Here is a 24773-nt window from a genome sequence, read left to right on the forward strand (position 1 = left end):
CGGCTAGTGTTGTAGTGAGATATTCAGTTTGATACTAACGGCCGGCCCAAAGACTCCAGCTAGGTGAACCCACGAAGACATCGGCCGTCGCAGGCGTTGGTCGGTGCTGCGAAATACTTCCGATGGTGGCTTCGCTGGTTGCGGCATTGTCGGTCAGAGGTACTTGAAGACGTCTGTATGACGGCCGAGACATATTGGAAATCAACGGAGGAAAGTCAAAGCTCGTTCGAGCCAGAGGGTGTGCCGGTATTTGTTAGCAACAAAACCTGCTAACGCAGGTAAATCACCGAAGCAGTTGCTACATGTTCAGAAGCCCAGTTGTCAGCAATGTTGCTAGCAACGCTACTTGCTCAACATGGCCCTGGCGACTGGCGACCCAAACGGGATGACCATACGCTTACGGAAAGCAAGCCAACCCTCGGAGAACTTGGGTATCGGGCGGCTTGGGAGGCTCGTGATGTCAAATTCTGAGGGACGTAGGTAATTATGCCAGTGGTGGTCATTGGCCCCACCACTATTCTTCCAATCTGACCCTCTCCTTCGCGTCCGTTGTGTGTGCTGCGAAATGAATGACCCGTATTGGACAGAGCTCACTTCTCTCAGAGGTATGACACAGCTGTCCTGGTCGTGGACGGCATAAAAAGAAATTCTACCGAATGAAGAGGCAGAACAGCCATGCCGCTGCGGTGTGACCAAGCACCAGTGTTGGCACTGCGATGGTGAGGAGGGTCCATCACGCAATTCAACCACCAACGGCTCACAATCAACAATTCATTCACTTTGTCTGCTGGCTACACACATGCCAACCGACCCTATCGGCGCTTCAAACCCATCATTGATTCCCGGAATTCTGTGCCTCGGGGAGCATTTGACATGGCTCCAGCCCAGCTCACAGGCCAAGCGCTCCTGGCTCGTGCGATCCAGAACACGCCCATTATCGACAACCACGCGCATCCTCTCCTCAATCTTGATGCAATTGACCGCTACCCGCTCCTTTCCATCGTCACCGAGGCCCACGGCGATGCCATTCACGCCTCACTGACCAGCCTTGCCCATCTGCGAGCTGTCAAGCAACTGTCGGGTATTCTCAAGTGCGAGCCCACATGGGAGGCCGTTGTCAACGCAGTCGAGCAGAAACGCGTCGGAGATTATGACGCTTGGGTGGCGGAATGTCTCACTGGCATCGAGTCCGTCCTGGTCGATGATGGGCTTGATGGAGAAGACAACGTCTACCCCTACACCTACTTTGACGAACACACGCCGAGCTCGGCCAAGCGTATCGTGCGCATAGAGCAAATCGCAGCCTCCATCATCAACGCCCACTGTCCTGAGCAGGTCTCTGGGCGCAAGACCTCGGAGGACATCGCTTTCGCTTTTGACCAGGTCGTAGAGGATTTTGACCTCGCCATTCTGAGGGCCACGTTCGACACTGAGGTCGTCGGCTTCAAGTCTGTCATTTGCTATCGAACCGGTCTCGCCATCCCCCGCAAGCCTGACATCGCCGCCGCGAGGCAAGCCTTCGAAGGGATTTTCAAGACGCATACCCAAGGAACTGGCAAGGCTTTCACAAGAGTTGACCACCCAGGTCTCAATGAGTTCTTCGTCCACAGATTGGCCTCCGTTATCCGGGATGGCGAAGCCCCCGTGAAGAAGCCAATTCAATTCCACACAGGTCTGGGTGACAACGACATCACCCTCACCAGCGCATCGCCGTCTCACCTTCAAGAGTTCATACGAGAATACCCCACCGTGCCCATAGTCCTCCTCCATGCCAGTTACCCGTACACCCGAGAGGCCGGGTACCTCGCCACTGTCTACGCAAACGTGTATGCCGATATTGGGGAAATATTTCCCTTCCTCAGCCAAGATGGCCAGGAGACGGCTGTTCATCAGATTCTCGAGCTTTGCCCGTGGTCCAAGATCTTGTGGAGCACCGACGGACACTGGTTTCCCGAGACATACTTGCTAGCCGTGTTGCAGGTGCGAGAGGTCTTTGAGAAGGTGAGTATCCGTTTGTCTCCACACCACTGGTGAAGAGACTAAGAGGTTCAGGTACTCGGAGACTTCGTCCGCAAAAAACATATCACCTGGCAGGAAGGCTGCCAGCTCGTTCGCGATGTCTTCTTCAATAACTCGAATAAGCTGTACCGCCTTGGGCTGACATTACGAGACGAGGATGAGGCCCCCGGACAGTCCCAACAGACCGTGTCTAGTGACCTAGACCTGCTCGAGGAGTACCTTGCTGCCAACCCGACACCTACGTTTATCCGGGTGTATTGGAACGACTTCACAGCCACACCCAGAATGCGTGCCATTCCTCTACCCAACGTCTTGCGACAACTTCGTGAAGAGGGTGTTTTCAGTGTCGGGGTAACCAAGGCGTCGTTGGGGTTGCTCCAGAATGACATGAGCGCCCCAGGTATTTCGCCAGTCGGAGAATACAGACTTTACCCAGACTTCAGCTCACTCGTGGGCGGTCCCGGTACAGGTCACGCCAGCACTTTCGGTGACTTTCGGGAATCGGACAGTTCAGCAGTCACTCTCTGTCCGCGGACGCTGTTGCAGCGGCTTACTGACCTGGCGTCGAGACGTGGCTTATCTTTTCAGCTCGGCTTCGAGGTAGAACTTGTGTTGCTTCAGCGTGGCTCATTCGACGGCCAGCCCTACTACTCCACGCTGGAGACGGACGGCCACGCCTGGAGCGTTGGCCGCGCCATGGACAGCCCTGTTGTCGCCGAGGTCATCGAGCCGGCTATAGCCACTCTTGCAGAGCAAGGCATCTTCATCGAGCAAGTACACCCTGAGAGTGCACCGGGGCAGTTCGAGGTTGTGCTACCAAGGGCGGCACCACTTGCAGCCGTCGATACTCTGATTCACGTGCGCAACGTCATCTCGAATGCAGCCACGAAGGCAGGCTACAGAATGACGTTGCATCCCAAACCCTTCGCCATGGCCTGTGGCAACGCTGCCCACACACACTTGTCCATATCATCGGCTAATGGCGACAAGCCAGAGGTTTACCAGCCCTTTTACGCCGGAATATTGAGACACCTTAGAGCCATTTGTGCGTTTACTTACAGTAATCCTGCCAGTTACAACCGTCTAGTTGATGGCGCATGGGCTGGCGGCAGATGGGTGGCCTGGGGCACGCAGAACCGCGAGGTTCCGCTTCGCAAGATCAGCGAGAGCCACTGGGAGATCAAATGCATCGACGGCCTTGCGAACCCTTACCTCGCCACTTCAGCCATTCTAGCTGGTGGGCTCCTGGGTGTCAAGAATAATGAAGCACTGATCTGGGGTGACTGTGGGGTTGATCCTGCCACACTTACGGACAATGACAAACGGGAGCTTCATATGGAGGAGATGCTGCCGCTGTCCATCAATGAAGCTCTGGAAGCGCTGCAGAAAGATGATGACATGGTCTTGCTTATTGGAGAGGAGCTCGTGGAGCGATATGCCACGTGAAAGAAGCCGAGGCGAAATTCCTGAAGAGATGAATGTGGAAACTCGCCCGGCAGTGGATTATGGCCCCGCCATTAAACCCTATTCGCAAGGAGTTGCAGTCACCATTAGTGTTGGGGAACCAAGCGACGACATGGATTGTCATTGTTGAACAAGAATCAAAACGCTTCATCATGGATCTAATCGAACGTAATCTTGGTACCCGTGTGCTTCGCCGCCGTGCCCGTCAACCTCGCAACCATGAGATCGTCCTGCGCCTTGAGTTCCCTTGGCGGCACCGGCTTCTTCTCCCTCTTAGGAACCTCTCCGCCCTCCGCCGTGGTACCATCGGCTTGTACCTGCCGTCTTGGTGCGTCCTTGCCGAATCGCTTCTTGTACCGGACCTGGTCGTCCTCGGCAAGTTCAATCTTGAGGTTTCGGCCAGCAATCCTGTTGACCCACCATTTCCTCATCTTGAATTTCTTCTCTGACTGCGCATCCGTGTCTTCTTCCTCGTCTGAGTTGTCCTCCGCATCAGCGTCCTTATCCTTCTTGCCCTTGACGAAGTCATCTTCCGTCTCCAGCTCCTCTTTGATCCTGCAAAAGCCCTTGACCGCCCAGCCCGCAGACTCAGCCTCGCGGAACTTGACCCAGCCGTAGCCCTTGCACTTGCCCGAGTCCTCGAAAGTAGCGACCTTGACCCAGTCAATTTCGCCGCACTTCTCAAAGTTGGCGCGTACGTCCTCCTCGGTCGTCTGGAAGCTCAGGTTGCCGACGAAGATTTTGCGACTGGTGGGAATCTCATCCTCAGCCTTCTTCTTGGCGGCGGCAGCGATTTCAGCCTCGTCCTTCTTCGGTCTGCCGTCGTATGATGTCGAGTCCTTGATGAGGAGCTTGCGGTAGAGCAACTCGTTTTCGGTCAGGGCGATGGCGGCCACCTTGGCGCCAATATCGGCAAAGTCGACGTAGGCAAAACCTTTGTTCTTCTTGACCTTGTTGCCGCCGTCCTTAGTCATGGGCATATTTATCCTGGTGATGGACTCGTTGGTGATGACCTCGCCCGAGTTCTCGATGAGCCACTTGCGCAGCATATCCGGAGTGACGGCGAAGGGCATATTGCCAACCCAGACGCCATGTTCAGAGCGGTTGGACTTGAGCTTCTCCTTCTCCTCTTTCTTGGCCTCCTTTTCATCGTCGCTATCTTGCTTGGGTGGCAGCGTCTTGCCCTTCTTCTGAGCACGTTTCGCACGCTTGGAGGGGGGCTCGGGAGCTTCAAGGTCGACCTCGAGCTCTTCGAGTTCGGCCTTGCGCTTCTTAGGGGAGGAAGCGTCCTCCGACATTGGCGTCTTGTTCGTCTTTTCGGTAGTCATCGTTGCAGTCGCAGTTGGGGGCTTGGTTGATCAAGGCGGCTCGGCTGGCAATCGAGTTATTGCAAAGTCGAGGGGATCTTCTTTTGCGGTCTGGTTTTTTTTGTGGAGCCAAGGGACCGATAGTGATAAGCGGCTGACCGGGGTAAGCACACAGGCACATCCTGGGGTCATGGAGGCGTCACTAGCTTCACACGTCGACTCAGAATCTATCTGATACTTCTTCTGCCGTTCGTCCTTGCATGGGTCATTTACACTAAAGACAAGAGTCGGGAATAGACGAGAGTCAGGGAAAGGGGCATATTGACAGATCAAGCGTGCCTGAATTGGCCGGAGAGGTTGTGTAAAGGAAGGCGCCGCCTTTCGTGCATGGCACTTTAGCTCACTGGTAGACCTGGTGACCAAAATCCCTGGCGAACAACTTGGTTGGCAACTCATTTATTGGTTGCTCAGCTCACCTCACGTGGTGGCTTTTAAGCCTGGAGCTAGGCTTGGGTTGGGCGCCTGAGTTTTTGGGTACAAGCGCAAGAGCCAGCAACTACCACCTGGTGTCCTCACATAAGGATAGATACATGCCTCCGCGAACGGTCTCACAACAAGTCGTCGGCAATCGAAAAGAAAGCAAGAAACGAGAGAAACACACAGAAAGAAAAACAAAAAGATGCATGTTGTGAAATGCAGGGATGCCGACAGGTTCTCGTGAAGGCTCGATCTCCGTCCGAACCCACAAACCATGCTGTGGCAACAGCGGACCCCAAGGGCAATCCAGCAAAATTACAGGTGGTTTGCATGCAGGCCTCCACCCCGACTCAGGCGCTGGCCCCGCCAACACACCGGCGCTAACTCCTCACGGGCCCGGGCGGCTTAAGTGGGCGGGCAACTGAAGGCCTTGTACTGCACTTCCAGGCCTGTACCGTCCAACCATCCGACTTTCAAAACACCCGACCCATCCATCCATTCCCCTCACCGACTCTTCCCTCTGACCTACACCCGTCTTTCTCTCGATTCTCCTCCCGAACGCCAGTCACCGACCGAACGACCGAGCGATTAATCGCCTATCCGGCACAAAGCACCTACGCCGACCGATCGACTTCAATCGCTGCTTCTGGCACCACAACTCGATTTGGACGCTTTCACTGGTGTGCATCGAGTGGTGACAAAAGGGATTTCGCATCAGGCTTTTGCATGATGAATGTCTTGCTGTCGCCACAACCTCACCTCCTCCCTCATCAGCACGACTCTGCCCGCCGCTCCCCTTCTCGCTCCGGTAAGCTGTCAAAACATCTACAGACGCTTCTCATTTGCGAATGACAAATAAAAAAAACACCAAATAGCGTCGTCCTGTGGTTATTTCGACTAACTCGTTGACAGGCAGCCCCTTTCACAACATGACCAGCACCCGCAAGAGGAAGGCTGACGAGGATGGCGATGAGATGTCCATGTCCCCTCGCAGCTCACCTGCATTCTCCGCCCGACAACTCTCTCGCCCTTCGAAGAAGGTCCGCTCGAACGAACTTGTTGGTCGCCAGCTCAGCCTACCCAGACTGCTTGAGACTCTGGATCCCACTCAACTACGAACCGTCCTTGAGCGCATCTGCGAGCGACACCCGGATATCGGCCAGGAGGTTGTTGCCGGCGCCCCTCGACCTACGGTTGCTGCCGCGCGGGCGTGCTGCAAGAGTATGTGGCCAAGATGAAGGAAGCCATGCCCTACGGAGAGTCCAGTGCCGAATACACATACTATCGAGTCAAGGCTCCCTTGACGGCCCTCATCGAGGCTCTTCTCGACTTCACGCCCCAATACCTCCCCCCCATCGAGACGCAAACCACCGTGTCTCTGGAATACCTCGACCTCGCCACCGACATCATCCACGGCCTGCCCGACTGGGAACTTCAGCAATACCGACACCACAAGGACGCTGCCTACGATGAGATCTCCAAGGCCTGGGCGTTGGTAATCAACGAGGCCGCCAAGCGCGGAGGAGGCCTCAACCTGCACTCTGGCGGTTGGGACCAGAAGTTGTCTAAGCACAATGAGATCTCTCAAGGCGGATGGGCACTGCCATGAATGCTATGGCTACTGCGTAGGGTGGATGGGCAACGGCAACTCCAGCGCGCTCCTTCGAACACGCCTCGGATCCAAACTCGATCTGACACTGATGTCTGGCACGTACGGGCGCCCGTCGTGTAGACATGTAAGGCGCGACATGCGGCATGACCAACTACAGCACATTCTGACAGCTCACGACTATTGATGAATAGGTTTTTTTATGTTTCGCCTTGGCTTTCTTAGTTTTTCCTTCTTCGCACAAGGCATCGGCAAGGGCATAGACACTCTGTTTTCAGGGGCATTCACAGTCGGTTAACGGGACGGCGTTCAACTGTTTTCGCACGGATGATATCCATCTCAATTACTCACGAGTTGGCAAGCACGGGGCCTGAGCCCCAGTCGCAGCTAGGATCAGGCATATCAACATTCCTTTTTCTATGTATGTAATAACAAGACGGTCGCCATATGCCTCCGCCTTGAGAAGATCTCAAATTGTAGAGATTTTCTATGCGACCATGCAGATCCGCAAGTGAAACTGGGGAATGATTTTACATTGCCAGACGAAAGTGTGAGGCCTTGTCTTCGGAAATGAAATCCTCATACAACAGCACACATGTGCTTGAATCCACAAAGCAACTCTACATGAAATGCCGTGTGAGACGATAAGGCTCATAAGCTGGACCTATTCGAAAATTAGGAAGTCGCTCCGAGGTCGAGGTATGAAGCCAGTTTTGAACGAGACTGCGGTATAAGTTCCTCGGATTGCCTGCGCCTGAAGAGCAGACATCTGGCAAACTGACTCTGAACATTAAGTTCGGCTCAGCGGATGCTACCTAAAATAAAGGATGGCGGCTACATGTACAGCACTCACGCACTGTCATGACTCGTAAGCCAGCGTTGAGTATGAGGTGGGGTTCCGATCTGTCGGTGGAGAACCATCATCATATCACGTGATCACCCGTTCGGCACTGGGGACTCGACGCGTGTGATGACTCGCCTCGGGAACCAGACGCGTGCCACAACACCCAGAAGCCCACACTCCACAAAGGCAAAGCACGGCTAGGTAGCGACCTGACCTCGAGCTCCTTCATCTCCTTCATCGATACTCACACTTTGTCTGCCAGTCTAATTATTATTATTTTGTTTATGAGAGACTTCATATCGGCGTCAAAGTGAAGATGCCTGCGTGCGTATTTCCACCCAAACGCGTTTATAATGCACCACTGACCTCTTCACAGTCCAGGCGATCAACACAGCGGCAACCTCGCCAACCCGTTCGAGGAGCCGCAGAAACGAATGACCGAATATACTGCTCAACAAATTGCCACATTGCAGAGTCGACTGGAGAAGCAGCTGGGGCCTGAGTACATATCCGCGCGAGCTGGTCCATCCGGTCAAAAGGTCCACTACATTGCCGCCGAAAAGTGCATCGCCCTTGCAAATGAGGTTTTCGGCTTCAATGGCTGGTCCTCGGGGATTCAGAACATACAGGTTGATTTCGTCGACGAGCATCCACAGACTTTGAAGATCAGCCTGGGTCTATCGGTCATTGTACGTGTGACGCTCAGGGATGGTACTTTCCATGAGGATATAGGGTATGGGCATATTGAGAACTGCAAAGGAAAGGCAGCCGCTTTCGAAAAAGCAAAGAAGGAGGGAACTACAGATGCGTTGAAGAGGGCGTTGAGAAACTTTGGCAACGTCCTCGGCAATTGCATCTACGACAAGGACTATCTGGCCAAGGTCACCAAGCTGAAGCCTGGTCCCACCAAGTTCGATGAAAACAAATTGCATCGGCATTCAGATTTTGCAAAGAAGGAGGAGAAGGAGAAGGAGAAGGAAGAGTCCCTGATCAAGAAGGAGATGGCTGACTCGCTCGACGACCTTTTGGATGCCGACTTTGACGAAATGGACTTCGCTATTAATGAGGAGGGTCACCCTGACGAAATTGTGCTGCCACCTGCAAACAATCCATCGACAACCGTGCCGAACCAGGCCATCAAGTCAGCCCAGAATATGCAACCCCCTTCCAGGCCCATGGGCAGGAGTGTCTCAGCTGGCAATGTGGGCAACATGCGAGGTCCGCAAACCCCTACTCAGGGGTCAAATATGAGGCAGGCTCCGCAAGGAGCATACCAAAACAGACCAGTACCACCTAATCAACCACGAGCGCCTGCGAACATAGTAGCACCTGCGGCTCGCCAGAACATTCAACGGCTAACAACGGTACGCCCCCACCGAACGCTGTAGTGCCGCTGCGGCTGGGACGCCCGAGTCTGTAGGCTTCTTCTCCGCTCGCGCCGTCAAAGATATCCCTGAGAGCAAGTTGAGCAGCAACAACCCAAACGCCGCTCTTTCCCTTGCACCAGGACAACACGCATTCAACCCAAAGGCCGAAAGCCCTTCGATCCGAAAGACCCCTGGGATTGACCACAGCTCTTCCAAACCTGTTTCTCGGAACGGGCAGCATGTTTCTCCGGTAGCCAGTCAGTCGGGAGCTGCAGGGGGTGGTGGGATCTCGAGCGCTTCGGGTTTCACCCCACAAAGACCGACCTCGGGACCTCAAGGTGGCATGGGAAACCCGCAACTCAGCCAAACAAGACGCATCGGGGCACCGCTGGCCCGGCTAGCCCCCTCGCCAATCGCAACTCGTATCGCGCCCCTACTATGATCAAGAGACCAGTACCCCAGGAAGGGGCGACAGGTAGGCCACCGCTAGCTGAGGTAGTGAACAAGACCGGGCCTACAGTGAACAGTGGTAGTGAAATGGCTGCAGTCGATGCTGCTAAGCGGCAGAGAACATCTTAGCCCAAAGTCGAGCTTATTTTGAGTCTGTAACTTGCGGGAGAAATCATGAGGGCATGGCTTATATTGGTGCTTGGTCGTATGGAGTTATGGCGGTCACCCGACTGCTCGGATGGGCTTATGAGGTCATGCCATACAAGGGGCATTTGATGATGAATACATTTCTAGTTTGGTCCTGTTCGATTCGTATATCCCATGGACTGATCGTAATTGTTTTTCTACTCTTTACTTTCCTGCTCCACCTCATTACACATGAGTATGGCGTCTTCTAAAAAACAAAAAGTCATGTAGTATCTGTAATTACAATGTGTTCTAGCTTCTATGTGGGAATGTATATGTCTAAAGACTGCACCATGCTACAACACGGGTCAAAGACCAGGGCCGGCAAATTCAGCATTCTTCCACCCCAGGGCCCTCTTGACACTCAGCCAGAGCTCAAACGCTTCCAACTTGATCTCGACGCGCAAAAAGCCGACCCAGGCGGCAGCAAGTCGAATGGTGTTTGGCGGCCAAAATAAAGAGCCCTGCTTCTTCAGCTCCTCGACCTGCTCCTCGAAGACGGTGCGCGTACAGTAGCGTGCTAGGATCATGAATGTGCGGATCGGACCCTGGCGGGTGTGAAGGTTCTCATCAAGGGCACGTGTGAGATCGTTTGTCTTGAGGATGAGGAGGATGATGCGCGGAACCTGACCCAGGAGCTGGACAAGGTCGGCCAGCAGACCCTCGGAAAGAGCATCCCCCATCTCCTTCTTCTCATCGGCGGTGCGCGTCTGCAAGATGGAGGCGCCCGCATCCTTGCCGTCCTGGTCGCTGGCGTTCTTTCCGGAGAGAATGCCGAAGTCGCGGCCCGTGATTGCGGACGCGAAGATCGGGAACTGCTCGTCAGTGATGTGGGCTACCTCTTTCGCGTAACGGCGCATGCGGTCCATGTCGCCATCGATGACGGCCAGCCACATCTTAGCATAGGAGCGCTGCAGGTCACGAGGGATCTCGCGATACAGCCCGTGGTCGTAGAGAATGATGTCAAAATTATGACCGCCAACGCGGCGACCGCGCGCGTCGTTTTTGCGAATGGCGAGGTTGCCGCCATGAGGATCGCAGTGAAGAGGAGCGCCAGAGCCAAAAATCATCTCGTTGAAGACGCGTGCCAGGCACGCCGAGACTTCATCACGGTCAATACCATTGGCGTCGAGGTATTCGAGGTCATCTAGGCGGTGGCCGGATTCGCGAGCCATGACAAGGATGCGCTGCTTGGCCCAGAGGACATCAGGGACCACAAGAGGGTGCTCTGGGAGACGGGCAAAGTGCTGCTGAGTGCGTCTAGCGTTCTCCGCCTCTTCTGTGAAGTCTAGTTCCTTCGGTAAGGATACGTCCATTTCGGAGGAGAGCCACTCTAGATCGTATTCGGGAAAGAAGCGCTTCAGCATCGAGAAAGTAAACCTGGTCAAAGCCAGGTCAAGAAGCGCCCACTGGGCAAGCTCCGGGTGCTGAACCTTGACAGCTACGTGCTGCCCAGTCTCCTTGATTGTTGCGGTGTGTACTTGAGCCAGTGACGCAGCGCCGATTGCTCAAGAGAAAACTCGCTGAAGAAGTCGAGAATCCCTTGGCCAGTATCCTTGCGGAACATATGTTCATTGATCGTACGACGAGACGGGGCATTTGTCTTGAGCGGCGATAAAGGTAGTCGTCCACTCTGTCGGGAGAAGATAGTTCATTGCGCTCTACAATCCATAATCAGCATGTCGAACGAGGGTATGCTACGTGCTGATTTGACAACGTACCAAATGTTGGCCTAATTTGATGAAGATGCCTCCATTCTTCTCCAGGACCTTGAGAGTCCTTCTGGCACATCTTGTATGACAGTCGCTCAAAAGTTTCGAACGGATGTCTTCATCATATTCGGAGTCTCGTTGGTTCAAGGTTGTGCGGTAACTATGACACTGTCAGCGCAACAGATTCCGTCTCATCCCTGCGATAGGCATCGTACTCGTTGATGCAGACAGCAAGCGCTGCCGCGACTCGCCCAGCTCGCTCTGCAGCATCGTATCCGTACTTGATATCGTCGGTAAAGGCTAGCACGCCGGCTGTTGCAGCGCCACCTGTCGAGGCGAGAAGGAGAACACCCTTTCGGCCATTGCGAGTATTTGGTCTCCCCTTTGTCCAAGCCCTCGAGGAATACTTTGCTCGGAAGGTGATGGTCTGAGGCGACTTAGGCCGGCTCAATTGGGTGCGGCAGGTGGCGCAAGTCCACCCTGGCGTCCATGGTCGCGTGTTGAGCCGGCGCAGTGGGAGTGAAAAGGCGGAGAATGAGGCTTTCATTGGGAGGTCGTCCTGTTGCCACCAATGCTCTGACTGAGAAGAGTGGAAGCGGCTGGGAGCATTATCATCTGTAGGGTGTTGTGTCCCAAAGATGCACGGAGCACGAGCGTGTGGTGGAGGCTAGAGCTGGTGATGTCGACACATGTGACGAGCTGTTATTAGTGGCGATCATCAGCAGTTTTTTCTCTACCTTCATCATCAGATTGTCCTAACGCCTTCGCTACAGCGCTGATCGAACCGTCCCGAGGCCCCACTCCGGTTGGCTATCCGTTTTCTACCTGTTCAGGGGCTTCCGTTTTGACCCGCATCCATCCTTGGCAGCTTGGCCTCCACCATGAACCAGCCATGCTCACACGCGGATTTCGATGGGCGCTGTTCCACCATATATCTTAACTATACAATCCCAAACATCTCCAATCGCCACTTCTTACACATATTACCAACGTGATCAAGCCAGCACGTCTATTCCATATAGTTTTTCTCATTTGGTGGAGTTATGTCCAGTTGTCAACATGGAATATGCACTCGCCTACCACGAACCATACATCACGACCATCGTGACCCTTTGCAGTTTCTTGCTTCTCCTTAACATAATCAATTATGCGCTGGACCGTATCGTTTACTGCGGCCTCATTGGCCAGGTTCTTCTCGGTATCGCCTGGGGCACGCCTGGATTCCAATGGCTAGAGAGAGACCTCGAGAATGCTGCTATGCAGCTTGGCTACATTGGGCTCTTGTTGATTGTCTACGAAGGTGGGGAGTTTGTCAGCAGGGTTCGCGGATGTCGCTGACTCGATTCAGGAGGGCTTGCAACCTCATTCAAACCTTTGAAAGCCAATTTATTCTTATCAGTGGGAGTAGCAGCCACTGGCATTGCCGTTCCCATGGGGCTGTCATTCTTCCTTTTGCCCATGATGGGCACATCATCATTGCAGGCATTCGCAGCTGGTGCCGCATTGTGTTCGACAAGTCTAGGGACCACATTCACCATCTTGGGAACAAGTGGACTTTCTTCCACGCGTCTTGGGGTCGTATTAACATCCGCAGCCATGATGGACGATGTTGTCGGTTTAATCATGGTTCAAGTCATCTCAAATCTTGGGAGCCCATCTTTCGACATAGTCAATGTCATACGGCCCGTCTGTGTGTCACTCGCATTTGCTATCGCAAGCCCTTTAATCTGTAGATATGTCGTTCTGCCGCTTACCTTGCAGGTCAATCTGGCAAGAGAAAGATACCGAGGTGGTCGCTTGGACCGCCTCTCTATTTCCCTAAAGACAGCATTTGTTCTCCACACGACGATCCTTCTTGCATTAGTCGTCGGAGGAACTTATGCTGGTACGTCCGGGCTCTTTGCTGCCTACATCGCCGGAGCATCAATCAGCTGGTGGGATTCTGAAGTTCCCCACCCGGCTGCTCGTCAAACATCTCGTCCGTCTATTGTCAGCCAAGGTAGGGTTACTGCGAATGAGAACCAACCACGAAGTGATGCCGAAGGTGCTTCTGCCGATCGAGCTCAAAGTTCGTCCTCGCCTTCAGGAATGATTGTCTATCAAAGGTTCTTCGAGAAGACTGTCAATCAGATCCTGAAACCGTTATTCTTCGTAAGTTCTCAAACTCTTCCCAAGGGTGCTATCCTCAACGCTCACCTACCAGGCTTCCATTGGCTTTTCGATTCCTGTCAGTAAAATGTTCTCTCGACCTATCGTCTGGCGCGGAGTAGTCTACTCATTACTCATGGTTGTGGGCAAATTAGCCTGCGGACTTTGGCTCATCTCATACATGAGTCCGCTTCAGGGTTTGCTGCAGTTTTTCAGAAGGCTTTCAATTGTTGGTCAACAGAGGAACACAAAGCTCAGCCCTGTAGCTCTCTGTGAGGGAACACCTCTGGCTCGGAAGGCAGAGGCGGCATCCTGTCCCCCGCAGGATCGTACTGAGGATGTGCCCTTGGAGTCAATGAATCCAGCATCGCAGCCTGTTCCCTCGCTTCCGCATAACGCCAGCCCGGATCCGAAGATGCCTGTGTCATTGTATCCTGCTTGCATCATGGCTTTCGCTATGGTGGCGAGGGGTGAGATTGGCTTCTTGATCTCGGCACTAGCAGAGAGCAACGGTGTGCTTGGGCGACAGCCTCATGAAGGGCAACCGTCAGAACTGTTCTTGGTCATCACATGGGCTATCGTACTCTGCACAATCGGTGGCCCTGTCTGCGTGGGGCTTCTGGTGAAGAGGGTGAACAAGCTGGAAGGTCAAAAGGTCTCTACAGAAGGGGCAAGCGTCCTGGGAGCCTGGGGTGTCGATAAGATCTAATAATGCGTGACCTAGCCGCTCGGAGCTCAACAAATAGCTGGCGCAAGGACAGCTCAGTTTGCATGAAAATGACAGAGGTTGCGTTCACGTCGCTGTTGGAATGGCGATATGCATATATCCATATTATGGAAGTACTTCATTATGTGCATCTCGGCGTGTCTTGGATGCCCCACGTCTTGACGCGCCGCGTCGGACCGCGACTCAGGGTGGCGTTTCTAAAGTGGGTATCTACCTGCCTGGGAACGGGGCCACTTTGCCCCTCCGAAACAACGACATCTACACTTTATTCTCGGCTTTCTGTTTTTCTCCCTGGCCTCTCCGGAGTTCCCAAAAAGACACTCCTGCTCGTTTATTTATGTTTCCTCTCGCCCAGACCCAGTTCTTCCCACAGCATTTGACGCTACCAACAACATGCCGTGGACCCATAGCCATCGACCTTCCATCTCCTCGCCTCTCTCCTCTTCTCCCATTCGTGCGGCCTCCCCCGCTTCACCGACAAGACGTACTACTCTGGACTTTTCGAACCGTCAAACACAATCGTCGCCAATTCAAGCATCATCCTCCAAGTTCAAATACGCGTCGCGACAGACCAAGCCGAATCCAGCAGTCCGTCGTCGTGAAGAAGCTCAAGAGAGCAGGCGAAAGCTGTTCTTACAGAACGTCCGCCAGCGTGCTGATGAGCGTAATTACGAGCGAAGGGACATGGAAGGAATTGTAAGTTCACCCCTATTCGCCTATTGCGGCCAACCTGCGACCTCGGCCTTGCCTTGGATGCCTTGGATGAATAGAGGCTAATTGATGGCGCGCAGCTTCTCAAATCAAGCTGGGATAAGCAGATGCGGGAGCTTGTTCTCGCAAAGCGACTCGAGAGCGATGCCGTGTTCTCTAAAGCGGACATCGAGCACGCGGCTGAGCTGCTGTTGCAAGAGGAAGCAGCGTCAGAAATCCAGCAGCCACCCGAAAACATCGATGATATGATGGTCGACGAAATGGCTATGCAAGAACAGAGCGAATTGGATGCGCTTGTCATGGCGTACCACGAACCCACCATCGATCAGCAGGCTGCCTCGACCTCCAGCGCAGACGCTCACAGCATGTCCGATGATGAAGACTACGATGCAATCTTCATGGACCTGGTATCACAGCAGGACTTCTCAGAGCAGATGGATATGTCGTGATACACGCGAAGTTCTCGTTGATTTGGGTCATGCTCTTTGGGTTGGGCGTAACGGGATACCATTTATTCGGCGTTTGGGGGAGGAAACCGGAGATGTCTGGCATGGAGTTCAGGAAATGATGCGAAAACGTACTTTGAGGCACTCTGGTCGTGCATCCTCATTTTCGTCATCGGGTACATATGTCAATGTTGAAGTGTAATTACCCTTTTATTGAGGGTTGCAGCTCTCGTCCGGTGCTCCGAAAGCCTCCTGGGCTGATGCCATATCCCCTACCAGATCTGACGGCGGCGAACCTGCGTCTTGCATCTGTAGCTTTGTCAGTGACGAAGAATTGCGCTCATCAGAGGCACCACTGACCTTCTGCATTCTCTGAACAATGTACTCCCTATCCGCAGGAGTCGAGTCCGAATACGTGGGCTGCTCAAACTTGGCCACGATCTCCTTGACGATCACCTGTTGTTCCTGGTAGCGCTTGAGATCCTCCGCCGGTGTCTTGTCCTTGTTCTTCTCCATCCATCCCGGGAACTTGTCATGAAGTTCCTTCATCGGCTCGTACAGGATTTCTTTGTTCGTCAGCTGCTCCATCATGCCCATTAGCATTTTGGAGAAATCCTCTTCACCACCGGCACCATCGGGACCTCCGCCTTCGCCCATCTGCTTCATGAGCTCGGCGAGGAAGTCGTCTGAAGACGAGTCAGCTGCCGCCGCCGTCGCTGAATCACCCGAGGCCTGCATTCGCTCCATCGTTCGTCGAATGGTTTCCTGGAATGAGGCGTCCGCAGCTTGAGCATCCGCCGAAGCGCCTGGTTGCGCAGGTCCAGACGAAGCGCCAGGTCGCGCTTCTTCACTTGTGGCATCCTGGGCGGTCGCGGCGGCCATCGACTTGAACATATCATCAAACTGAGTTTGCATCTCCGGCTGTGAGCACTTTAGCAAGATTTTCAGGCCACACCGAGAATCGGGAGACTTGCGTTCTTCTCTAGCTCACCTAGGAGATCAGACATGCCGGCCTGTAGCTGTTTCGCAAATTCTTCATCTCCAAACATGTCTTCTAGGGACTTGTCCGATGTGTCAGGGCCGGAGTTGCCTCCAGCTTTCTCGGCCCCGGGCGCTGGCCCAGATGCCGGCCCAGAGGTGCTTTGTCCAGCAGGCTTTTTGGAGAATTCTTCGAGCATATCTGGAGTCCGTGAGTCTCTGATCTCACATTTAACAAACTCTTTGGTGTCATACCATCCAGATCATCGAGGTCATCCTCATCCGGATCAGGGACATCCTCCACAGGAAGCTCAGGCCTCTTGTCCTCAACTGTAGCAGCAGCAGACTTTGCTTCCACGTCAGGTGCCTTGGCAGCACCGGTATCGCTCATCTTGCCGTGACCGCTACTGTAAATATGATTTTTGGTGCCGGTTTTCACGACAAGCATGTGAGGGCAGAAAGGACGCCAGATGACAGTGTACGAAATGTGTGGAAGGCGCGCAAGTTCCGGTGACTGAAGAATTAAGCGGCCAGCAAAAACAAGCGATGGATGCGGAATAATGACGAGGCCCTGTCATAAACGCGAGTGAGGTTCGTTGAAGGTGAACTTGGCCTGTGGAATTCGTGTCTGGAACCGAAAGAAGCCGCAGCATATGAAAGCGCAAGCCGAGGTGAGAGAAAGTGGTCCATATTGGTGCAGTACCTAGTTCTCAGTGCACCTCATCCAGCTTGGTGGGGGCGGGGCAGTGACCCCGCTCTCCCAGCACCTGACGGCTGGAACAACTGGTAAAGTGTTGGCAGCGCTCTAGATGCTTCGCACCACAATGTACAAACACCTGGCGAAAACTGCTGGCTGCTCGTGCCGCCAAGATAACTTGTGCAGGCACGGTCTCTGTCATTATATATGAACCAATTGCTGCTGCCAGTGGGTACCAACGTATATTGTAGACTTCCTCTCGTACAGATCCAATCGTTGAGACTGTCATCAGTTGGGCACAGACTGCTGCTTATCAAACTAGAGGAGCAGCTCTCGGCGATAAGAGCATTTTCTGCCAGAATTTAGATACCTAAGTCAACACACCGCCTGCCGCTGCCCGCCATTTGCCGTTGACTCTCACAGTTGCCGCCTTGCGACTGGCAAAGCGCACCACCCGCCATCAAACCTCCAGGCTTTCAGATCTCTGATTGTTGAAGACTTGCTTTGTCTTCCTCTCTCTTGACGCAAAGCTTGAGCGCCATTTCTTCATAATCCGACGACCACGTACGCTTGCGCCAGACCAGGCTGTCAAGGGATCCTGATCGCGAACCGCGTCAGACTTTTGCCGAGAGAATCCCAGTAACTAGCACGAGATGGCGCTTTGCCAGAACAGGCTCCAGGAGGAGAGGTATGTTTCTACAGACCAGGTTTTCGACTTGACAGCCTGCTGACGCGTGTACAGAAAGGCGTGGCGAAAGGACCACCCCTTCGGCTTCTACGCAAGGCCAGCTCGCACACCAAATGGCACGCTTGATCTGAAGGTGTGGGACTGCGGTATCCCCGGAAAAGAGAAGACAATGTGGGAGAAGGGTCTATTCAAGCTGACCATCACGTTCCCTGATGGTGCGTTGCTTCCCGATGGGTGACTTGTTTGCCACGGATTATGCTGACCGTCATCTCTATAGAGTACCCTACGAAACCGCCGAAGTGTAGGTCCCCTCAAATACATAGCGGGTGCTTTCAGTGTTTTCGTGCTTTGACTGACATGATATCACAGGCAAGTTCGTTCCTCCGCTTTTCCATCCCAACGTCTACCCCTCCGGAACTGTTTGTTTATCGATCCTCAACGAGGAGGAGGCTTGGAAGCCCGCGATCACTGTTAAGCAGATCCTACTCGGCATCCAGGAGCTGCTGAATACTCCCAACCCGGAATCGCCAGCCCAGGCTGAAGCGTATAGTCTCTTCAAGAAGGACAAGAGTGAATACGAGAAGAGAATCCGGAGGGTTGTCAGGGAGAACCCAGCTCCCTGATCGGGATCGTCTCTGGAGGAAGTTGGAGTGACACTGGGGCGACGACTACGAACGTTGATACGATCATCATGCCATAGGGAACGGAGTTGGAGGGAATATCGGGTTGACTTTGCTTTACGTTGCTTGGGGCATCCAGAGATTGCTGCTACAGGGCGGAACGGCAGCCTGAGTCGGCCAATACAGACATTGCTGCCAGAGTGGCAAGACATTCTGATAACCTGCCTCGTGATGATGATAACGCAAAATTTGTTTAATTGTCGCCTTTCGGCGAGTAGAGACGTCGTTCAATACAGGCTGCAAGAGCCAAGCGGTTAAAGATGTTTGTACACGACTCCAACTCCACTGTGAACGAGCTTCATCTTCTCCGCCAGCTATGAGCGTGCTATTTCGTCGATGTCATCAGAAGGCGTTGAGTCATTCTCGCACCCTGCTCTTCAGATTGCCAAGCCGAAGTAACCAGGGGTTTCTGTCGTCTCGAGGCGCCAGTCTGAATCGACGCCATGTTCTGGGTCTTAGCTTGACGAGCATGACGCACTAACCGGGGTCAGCGTTCTTATTGCTCTTGCTCAGATCTTTCTTGAGTAGGATACTTACATTGGATCCTCTCAGTGCAGGCCGAGGTACGATACAGGTAGACTGCAAAGAAAAAAATACAAACCTCGTAGTGCCTGAAGACTGGTAGTCGATTTGTATCTTGGCGGACTGCTTCCGTGGACTGGTAATCTGACGAAAATCTCTTACGTACATCACACTGGCCCAGGGCTAGAGGGAAGCTTTCGCAAGACAAGGTCTTGGGATGTGAGTATCCAGGCGTAATTCTGCAGTGACGCATCAGACAACAAGGTTCAGTCGCTGTCGTCCTCTGAATCCTGGAAAGGTACCCCAAGAGCCGCCTTCAACTCCTTCATCCATTGACGAACCGGCTTCTTTCCCTCTCGTAATTCTCTGTAGAACTTCTGCAGTGGCTCTGGAAGCAGTCCTGCATCCAAGAATCCATCGTCATCAACGTACATTTCCATGTATCCAATCATGGGCAGGGCAAATCCACCGATGCGTTGCCCCGCGTCCCGGGCGTACAGACGTAGAAAGGCTTCAAGTAGAATATGAGACTTTGGTACGATAATTGGAACTTCACCCGACTTGAAGAACCCGAAACCCCGACCTGGTCGCCACGGCGGAAGGCTTTGCTGATCGGACGCAAGTATGTATGACGAGTGGGGCTCGAGTATCGACGGACATGGTAGAGACTCTCGAAGTGGTGGCATGAACCAAAGAGTGTCGGACTGTAGATAAATTCCTACCGTAATATCGGAAGTTCTGATATGGAAATGAATTACTGGGGGTGGTGTCCTCCTGTCTTTGGAGCTTGTGTGGCAGACCTCCGGGTTTGAACAATGCACCAGGTCGTCCGACCGAGCTAGAGCATGCTCTGCAGTCCCTGCACTGTCGTTTGGAACGACAAAGTCAATTGACTGGTGCGTTTCAGCCGATGATCTGGAAATCCCACGTACAATCAAGATCACTCACACTGACAATGGAGGGTACGCCGTGGACATTGAGAAGGCAGTGACCCCAGAGGACACAGGTAACCTGAGCTGAGAAGAGAGTTCGCGAAATGGAAGCTATGAAGGTTTCTGACACGTCTACCATTGTTGCCTTGATTGTGCGGACGTTCGTCAAGTGCTCGTTGGAATTGTTGCAGGTGACCTTGAATGCCCACGGATGAGGCCAAGGCAGCGTAGATGGCCCCCGCAGCCAGCTATTGGAATATGGACTGTGAAAGAATAGGCCATGCCGGAAACCCTGCACTGCTGTCCGGCGGCCAGGAGACGGGGCCCAGCAACGTCCATCAAATCATCACCGCCTGACAGAGGTTTCTCGTCCTGTACAGTGTACCAGAGGCAATGCTGCGAGAGTTATCAGTTGGAGTCATACAATTCACACCACAGCACTAGACTCAGGAATCCAGTCTACAAGCAGCGCTGCTCGGATGCATCTGGGCTCCTGGTAGCCAGACTCCAATCGAACTCAAGGGTGGCCTCGGCACAGGTGACACCGGCGGGCTGGTCCCTTATCGTAGGCCGTTTTAGGTAATACGGAGCAGGTAGCGAGGGAAATTCAACGACGTGCCAATGAATGCAACGGCCGAGATCGGGGAGCTTCACCAACTAAACTTGGTTGGGGTTGATCTTTGCGCCCCGTGGACAATCGCGGGCAGTTATCAGCAGGCAGAAGAAGAAAAGGTGCCTGTTTGAGAGCCTTCACCGACCAAGGAATGAGGTGAAGTGCGCAAGGCAAAACGAGGTCGAGCCTAGTGTGATTCTGGCATTAGCATTCACAATGGAGAACACGGTCGCAGAAAAACGGGCTGGCTCGGGGCGGCGTCCATTGGAACGAGGAGGAAGAGTCATAACCTCTCGCCCAAGCCCATCCCACCTTTTAGTCGCGCCTCGCCTCCTGGAAATAAAAAAGTTTGGGCCTACTGAGCCACCAGACACACACTTCTCCCCATCCCCAACTCCTGCTTGCTTCTTTACCAGAGATACCCTCGACCGTAGCTCTTTTTTTCCACACAGTCGCCATCATGTGCGGTATCTTTGCGTGCCACCGGTGAGTTTTTCCTGCGCTCCTGCGCTGCACCACGCGGCGGCGCATGTGCCGGCTGCGGAATCGAGGGGCAATCGAGGACCCCGCCATCCACAACCACCACAATCGAGCTGACTCTGACTCCCACCTCCAGTCACCCCGACGTTGAGAAATTCAAGCCCACAGCCTTGAAGCTTGCCAAGGCGTATGTGACCCTCCGTTATCCCCTTCTCTCGACGTTCAATTGACTGTTTTCCTCGCAGTGTCAGGCACCGTGGCCCCGATTGGAGTAAGATTTGGCTACTAAAGAGTGGAAATCCTCGAGCATCTTGACTGACCATGTGACAGGCGGAAGCATCATCGCCAACAACACGAGTAAGCTTGTTGCCGAGCCCCGGCTGGAAAAATTGCTGACAATCGTGACCAGTCCTGTGCCATGAGCGTCTCTGCATTGTCGGCGTCGGTGAGTCGACATGGGCGGCGTGCGCGTCGCAACTCTTCTCCATGAATCCTTCCAAGGGCTAAACGTGAACAACAGAGTCCGGCGCCCAGCCCCTGACGAGCACCGACGAGAACATTGTCCTTGCTGTCAACGGCGAGATCTACAACCACCGCCTCATCCGCAAGCACCTCAAGCACTCATACCACTTCAAGACCACCTCGGACTGCGAGGTTATTATCCCGCTGGTGAGTCATGCGCACGCATCCCTGCTTCCCAGGCGTCGGGACCAGACATGTCTAATCTGACTGGGAACAGTATATGGAGTATGGCCTCGACGCGCCGAAGCACCTCGACGGCATGTTCTCGTTTGTCCTCTACGACAAGGAGCAGGACCGGACAGTTGCCGCCCGTGACCCCATCGGCATCACCACCTTCTACCAGGGCTGGAACTCCAAGCAGCCCGAGACTGTGTACTTCGCCTCTGAGCTGAAGTCCCTGCACCCCGTCTGCGACAAGATCGAGGCCTTCCCTCCTGGACACATTTACGACTCCAAGACCGGCAAGACGACGAGATACTTTGAGCCTACCTGGTGGGATGGCGAGCGCGTTCCCGAGAAGCCTCTCGACCTCAAGCTCCTGCGCGAGACCCTCGAGAAGTCTGTCAGGAAACGACTCATGGCCGAGGTCCCCTACGGTGTTCTGCTGTCTGGTGGCCTCGACTCCAGTCTCGTGGCTTCGATTGCCCAGAGGGAGAACCTGCGCCTGCAGAAGCTGGCGCTGGAGGCCAGCAACAGGGCCGCCGCCAAGGCTGAGGCTGCCAAGTCTGAGAACCCCGACGTGGGCGAGGGTCTCGTTGGTATCGACGACGAGGATGAGCTGTCGACTGTCACCTACCTTCCTCAACTCAACTCCTTCTCCATCGGTCTCCCCGGCTCGCCCGACAACAAGGCCGCCCTCGAGGTGGCCAAGTTCCTTGGCACCAAGCACCATGTTATGACCTTCACCATTGAGGACGGCCTCAACGCCCTCTCCGATGTCATCTACCACCTCGAGTCGTACGACGTCACCACTATCCGCGCCTCTACCCCCATGTACCTGCTGTCGCGCAAGATCAAGGCCATGGGTATCAAGATGGTGCTCAGTGGTGAGGGCAGCGACGAGGAGTTTGGCGGTTACCTTTACTTCCACGGCGCCCCGGACAAGAAGGCGCTCCACGAGGAGACGGTTCGCCGCGTCAAGAACCTGCACCTTTCTGACTGCCTGCGCGCCAACAAGTCGACGTCGGCGTGGGGTCTGGAGGCTCGCGTGCCCTTCCTGGACAAGGAGGTGAGTAGGCCTCAGCGGGATTTCCTCCTCCTCCCGTTTCTGACGATACACTGAATGAGTACATGCTGACATGTGACGCAGTTCCTTGAGGTTGCCATGAACATCGACCCTCAGGAGAAGATGATCACCAAGGAGAGGCTCGAGAAGTATATTGTCCGCAAGGCGTTTGACACCTCGGACGACCCCAGCGCGGAGCCTTACCTGCCCGAGAAGATTCTCTGGAGGCAGAAGGAGCAGTTCTCCGATGGTGTTGGATACGGGTGGATCGACGCGCTCAAGGACAACGCCGAGAAACACGTGACGGACGAGATGATGAAGAACCCCAAGCCCGAGTGGGGCAACGATATTCCCGACTCCAAGGAGGCGTACTGGTACCGCACCATGTTCGACGAACACTTCCCCGCGTCGTGCGCGTCGACAGTCGTGAGGTGGACCCCTACCTGGTCCAAGCAGACCGACCCCAGCGGAAGGTGAGTCTCAACAAGTCTGCGGCGAGGAGCAAAAATGATGCATAAGAAGGACCACTGTACTAACGCGTTGCATGACAGAGCTATTGCCATCCACGAGCAAAAGTACGAGACTGCATGAGCGTGCAATTTTGGGTCGGAGGGCGAGGAGGGGTAGACCCTAGCCTACCCTACCTAGGTAGCAGGCTGGAGGGGTAGATTTTGCATCGGGGTTTCAGGCTTTTAGAGGCGCTTGTGCCGCCAAAGATCTTTGTGGGTTTGGACAAAAATACGAAGACCGGCGGCCTAGATACCTTGGTTGATAGAATGACCTGGATGAATCTGACTGGCGCGAGGTGGTGATGACAAGCTTGCTCCCTTGTGTGACGCTCGCAAGGACGTTGATGGTGTGGGGTCAGGTTCAGTGACACCCTGACTTTAATGATGCTTGATGCAAGAGCGACAGGTGACAGGGTAGGCAGGGGTCCTGGTGGCAGGAGGTGTTCCTGGCAGGTCAGACCAGGCACGAAGAGTGCATTGGTCTTGCAGATTTGGAACAAATGGTGAAGGAGGCAGGTGGACGCTGCTGCCAACTGACACGGTAACGTTTCGAGGCCCCGTGCCCGTGTCGCCTGCTGCCTACGTGCATCACTCTTCCACTTCCCGGCCGACTTACACCACCAAGCACTAGATATAGGGTGGCTTTCTGAATCCTTCGTTCTCAGGCCCCAAAGCGCATTTGCATCAACGCAAGCCTGCCACAGGGTAGATCCCCAACATCGTTACTTGGGAGGACTCATCGACCCTTCGCATTGCATCACCTGCACCCAAGCTTCCAAGTAACCAATCAACCATACGCTGCCACCCCCCACGTGGAGCTACACACGTCTCATTCTGGCATAGCTGTTTCTCTTGGTCACATATCCCGGACCGAGTTCAGCCGGGATTGCCCGTCAGCCAATCGACACGTCCCAAACAATTTTCCTGAGTCGTTCCCCCAATCCCCTAGATTGACTCCTTCGGCTCTCCTCCTGAAAAGGACAACCATCATCGCATTCCCATTCCCCACGAGAACCTCACATCCTCATCATACCTTTCATCCCGAAGCTCTTCCTCTCCTCCGCCTTCATCATGTCTGTCCCCAACTTTGCCGACATCGCCAAGGCGAGCAACGATGTATGTCTCGCATGCCTAGCCTGATGGTTCGGGAAGCTTCGCGCATCTGGGTGGGATTCGTTTGATCCCACCCGTGCGCGCCGCATGCACCCTTTCCAGAGCTTGCTCGCCATCATCAGCTCGATGCCAACGGCTAACCACCTCGGTGTAGCTCCTCAACAAGGATTTCTACCACCTCTCTGCCGCCACCCTCGAGGTCAAGAGCAACACCCCCAACAACGTTGCTTTCAAGGTCACCGGCAAGACTTCTCACGAGAAGGCCACCGCTGGCGCTGTAAGTCGCGCTCTCCCTGTCTCCATATTCCCGAGCAACACGAAAATCATGGCACGATCATCGGCTGACC

At 54.2% G+C, this 24773-nt stretch overlaps 11 protein-coding genes across 11 annotated transcripts in view; 8 read left to right on the top strand and 3 right to left on the bottom strand.

Annotated features, from left to right (window-relative positions):
• Positions 1–873: 873 nt before the first annotated feature.
• On the top strand, positions 874–3465 carry VDBG_00648 (fluG; the record flags this gene model as incomplete). The annotated part of the gene is made up of 2 exons (XM_003008920.1): positions 874–2001; positions 2095–3465. 2 exons carry the CDS (start codon positions 874–876, stop codon positions 3463–3465), a joined length of 2499 nt encoding a protein of 832 aa, XP_003008966.1.
• Positions 3466–3610: 145 nt separating this feature from the next.
• VDBG_00649 (conserved hypothetical protein) lies at positions 3611–4811 on the bottom strand (the record flags this gene model as incomplete). Its single annotated transcript, XM_003008921.1, has 1 exon — positions 3611–4811. The coding sequence occupies one exon, from the start codon at positions 4809–4811 to the stop codon at positions 3642–3644; it is 1170 nt and encodes a 389-aa protein (XP_003008967.1).
• Positions 4812–6196: 1385 nt separating this feature from the next.
• On the top strand, positions 6197–6876 carry VDBG_00650 (nuclear envelope protein Cut8; the record flags this gene model as incomplete). Its single annotated transcript, XM_003008922.1, has 2 exons — positions 6197–6488; positions 6557–6876. 2 exons carry the CDS (start codon positions 6197–6199, stop codon positions 6874–6876), a joined length of 612 nt encoding a protein of 203 aa, XP_003008968.1.
• A 1160-nt stretch (positions 6877–8036) lies between these two features.
• On the top strand, positions 8037–9108 carry VDBG_00651 (DNA repair and recombination protein rad22; the record flags this gene model as incomplete). Its single annotated transcript, XM_003008923.1, has 2 exons — positions 8037–8044; positions 8097–9108. 2 exons carry the CDS (start codon positions 8037–8039, stop codon positions 9106–9108), a joined length of 1020 nt encoding a protein of 339 aa, XP_003008969.1.
• A 923-nt stretch (positions 9109–10031) lies between these two features.
• On the bottom strand, positions 10032–11982 carry VDBG_00652 (ABC1 family protein; the record flags this gene model as incomplete). The annotated part of the gene is made up of 4 exons (XM_003008924.1): positions 10032–11103; positions 11205–11356; positions 11445–11595; positions 11651–11982. 4 exons carry the CDS (start codon positions 11980–11982, stop codon positions 10032–10034), a joined length of 1707 nt encoding a protein of 568 aa, XP_003008970.1.
• Positions 11983–12494: 512 nt separating this feature from the next.
• On the top strand, positions 12495–14292 carry VDBG_00653 (conserved hypothetical protein; the record flags this gene model as incomplete). Its single annotated transcript, XM_003008925.1, has 3 exons — positions 12495–12742; positions 13169–13586; positions 13825–14292. 3 exons carry the CDS (start codon positions 12495–12497, stop codon positions 14290–14292), a joined length of 1134 nt encoding a protein of 377 aa, XP_003008971.1.
• A 411-nt stretch (positions 14293–14703) lies between these two features.
• Positions 14704–15470, top strand: VDBG_00654 (conserved hypothetical protein; the record flags this gene model as incomplete). Its single annotated transcript, XM_003008926.1, has 2 exons — positions 14704–15006; positions 15102–15470. 2 exons carry the CDS (start codon positions 14704–14706, stop codon positions 15468–15470), a joined length of 672 nt encoding a protein of 223 aa, XP_003008972.1.
• A 207-nt stretch (positions 15471–15677) lies between these two features.
• VDBG_00655 (Pex19 family protein) lies at positions 15678–16893 on the bottom strand (the record flags this gene model as incomplete). Its single annotated transcript, XM_003008927.1, has 4 exons — positions 15678–15776; positions 15828–16388; positions 16421–16647; positions 16701–16893. The coding sequence occupies 4 exons, from the start codon at positions 16891–16893 to the stop codon at positions 15678–15680; spliced, it is 1080 nt and encodes a 359-aa protein (XP_003008973.1).
• A 626-nt stretch (positions 16894–17519) lies between these two features.
• VDBG_00656 (SUMO-conjugating enzyme ubc9) lies at positions 17520–18719 on the top strand (the record flags this gene model as incomplete). Its single annotated transcript, XM_003008928.1, has 4 exons — positions 17520–17830; positions 17885–18045; positions 18108–18131; positions 18200–18719. 4 exons carry the CDS (start codon positions 17796–17798, stop codon positions 18451–18453), a joined length of 474 nt encoding a protein of 157 aa, XP_003008974.1.
• A 2318-nt stretch (positions 18720–21037) lies between these two features.
• VDBG_00657 (asparagine synthetase) lies at positions 21038–23395 on the top strand (the record flags this gene model as incomplete). Its single annotated transcript, XM_003008929.1, has 9 exons — positions 21038–21063; positions 21194–21244; positions 21303–21328; positions 21388–21414; positions 21467–21502; positions 21578–21726; positions 21797–22807; positions 22889–23277; positions 23356–23395. 9 exons carry the CDS (start codon positions 21038–21040, stop codon positions 23393–23395), a joined length of 1755 nt encoding a protein of 584 aa, XP_003008975.1.
• Positions 23396–24384: 989 nt separating this feature from the next.
• VDBG_00658 (outer mitochondrial membrane protein porin) overlaps positions 24385–24773 on the top strand; it is a gene marked incomplete at both ends in the record, with an annotated part of 1400 nt that continues 1011 nt past the window's right edge. The window contains 2 exons of the mRNA XM_003008930.1: positions 24385–24429; positions 24581–24703. Coding sequence (XP_003008976.1) covers positions 24385–24429; positions 24581–24703 — 168 coding nt within the window. The remainder of the gene's footprint in view (positions 24430–24580; positions 24704–24773) is intronic.

The sequence above is a fragment of the Verticillium alfalfae genome, genomic scaffold (genome assembly GCF_000150825.1).
Source record: "Verticillium alfalfae VaMs.102 supercont1.1 genomic scaffold, whole genome shotgun sequence".
NCBI classification, from domain to species: domain Eukaryota; kingdom Fungi; phylum Ascomycota; class Sordariomycetes; order Glomerellales; family Plectosphaerellaceae; genus Verticillium; species Verticillium alfalfae.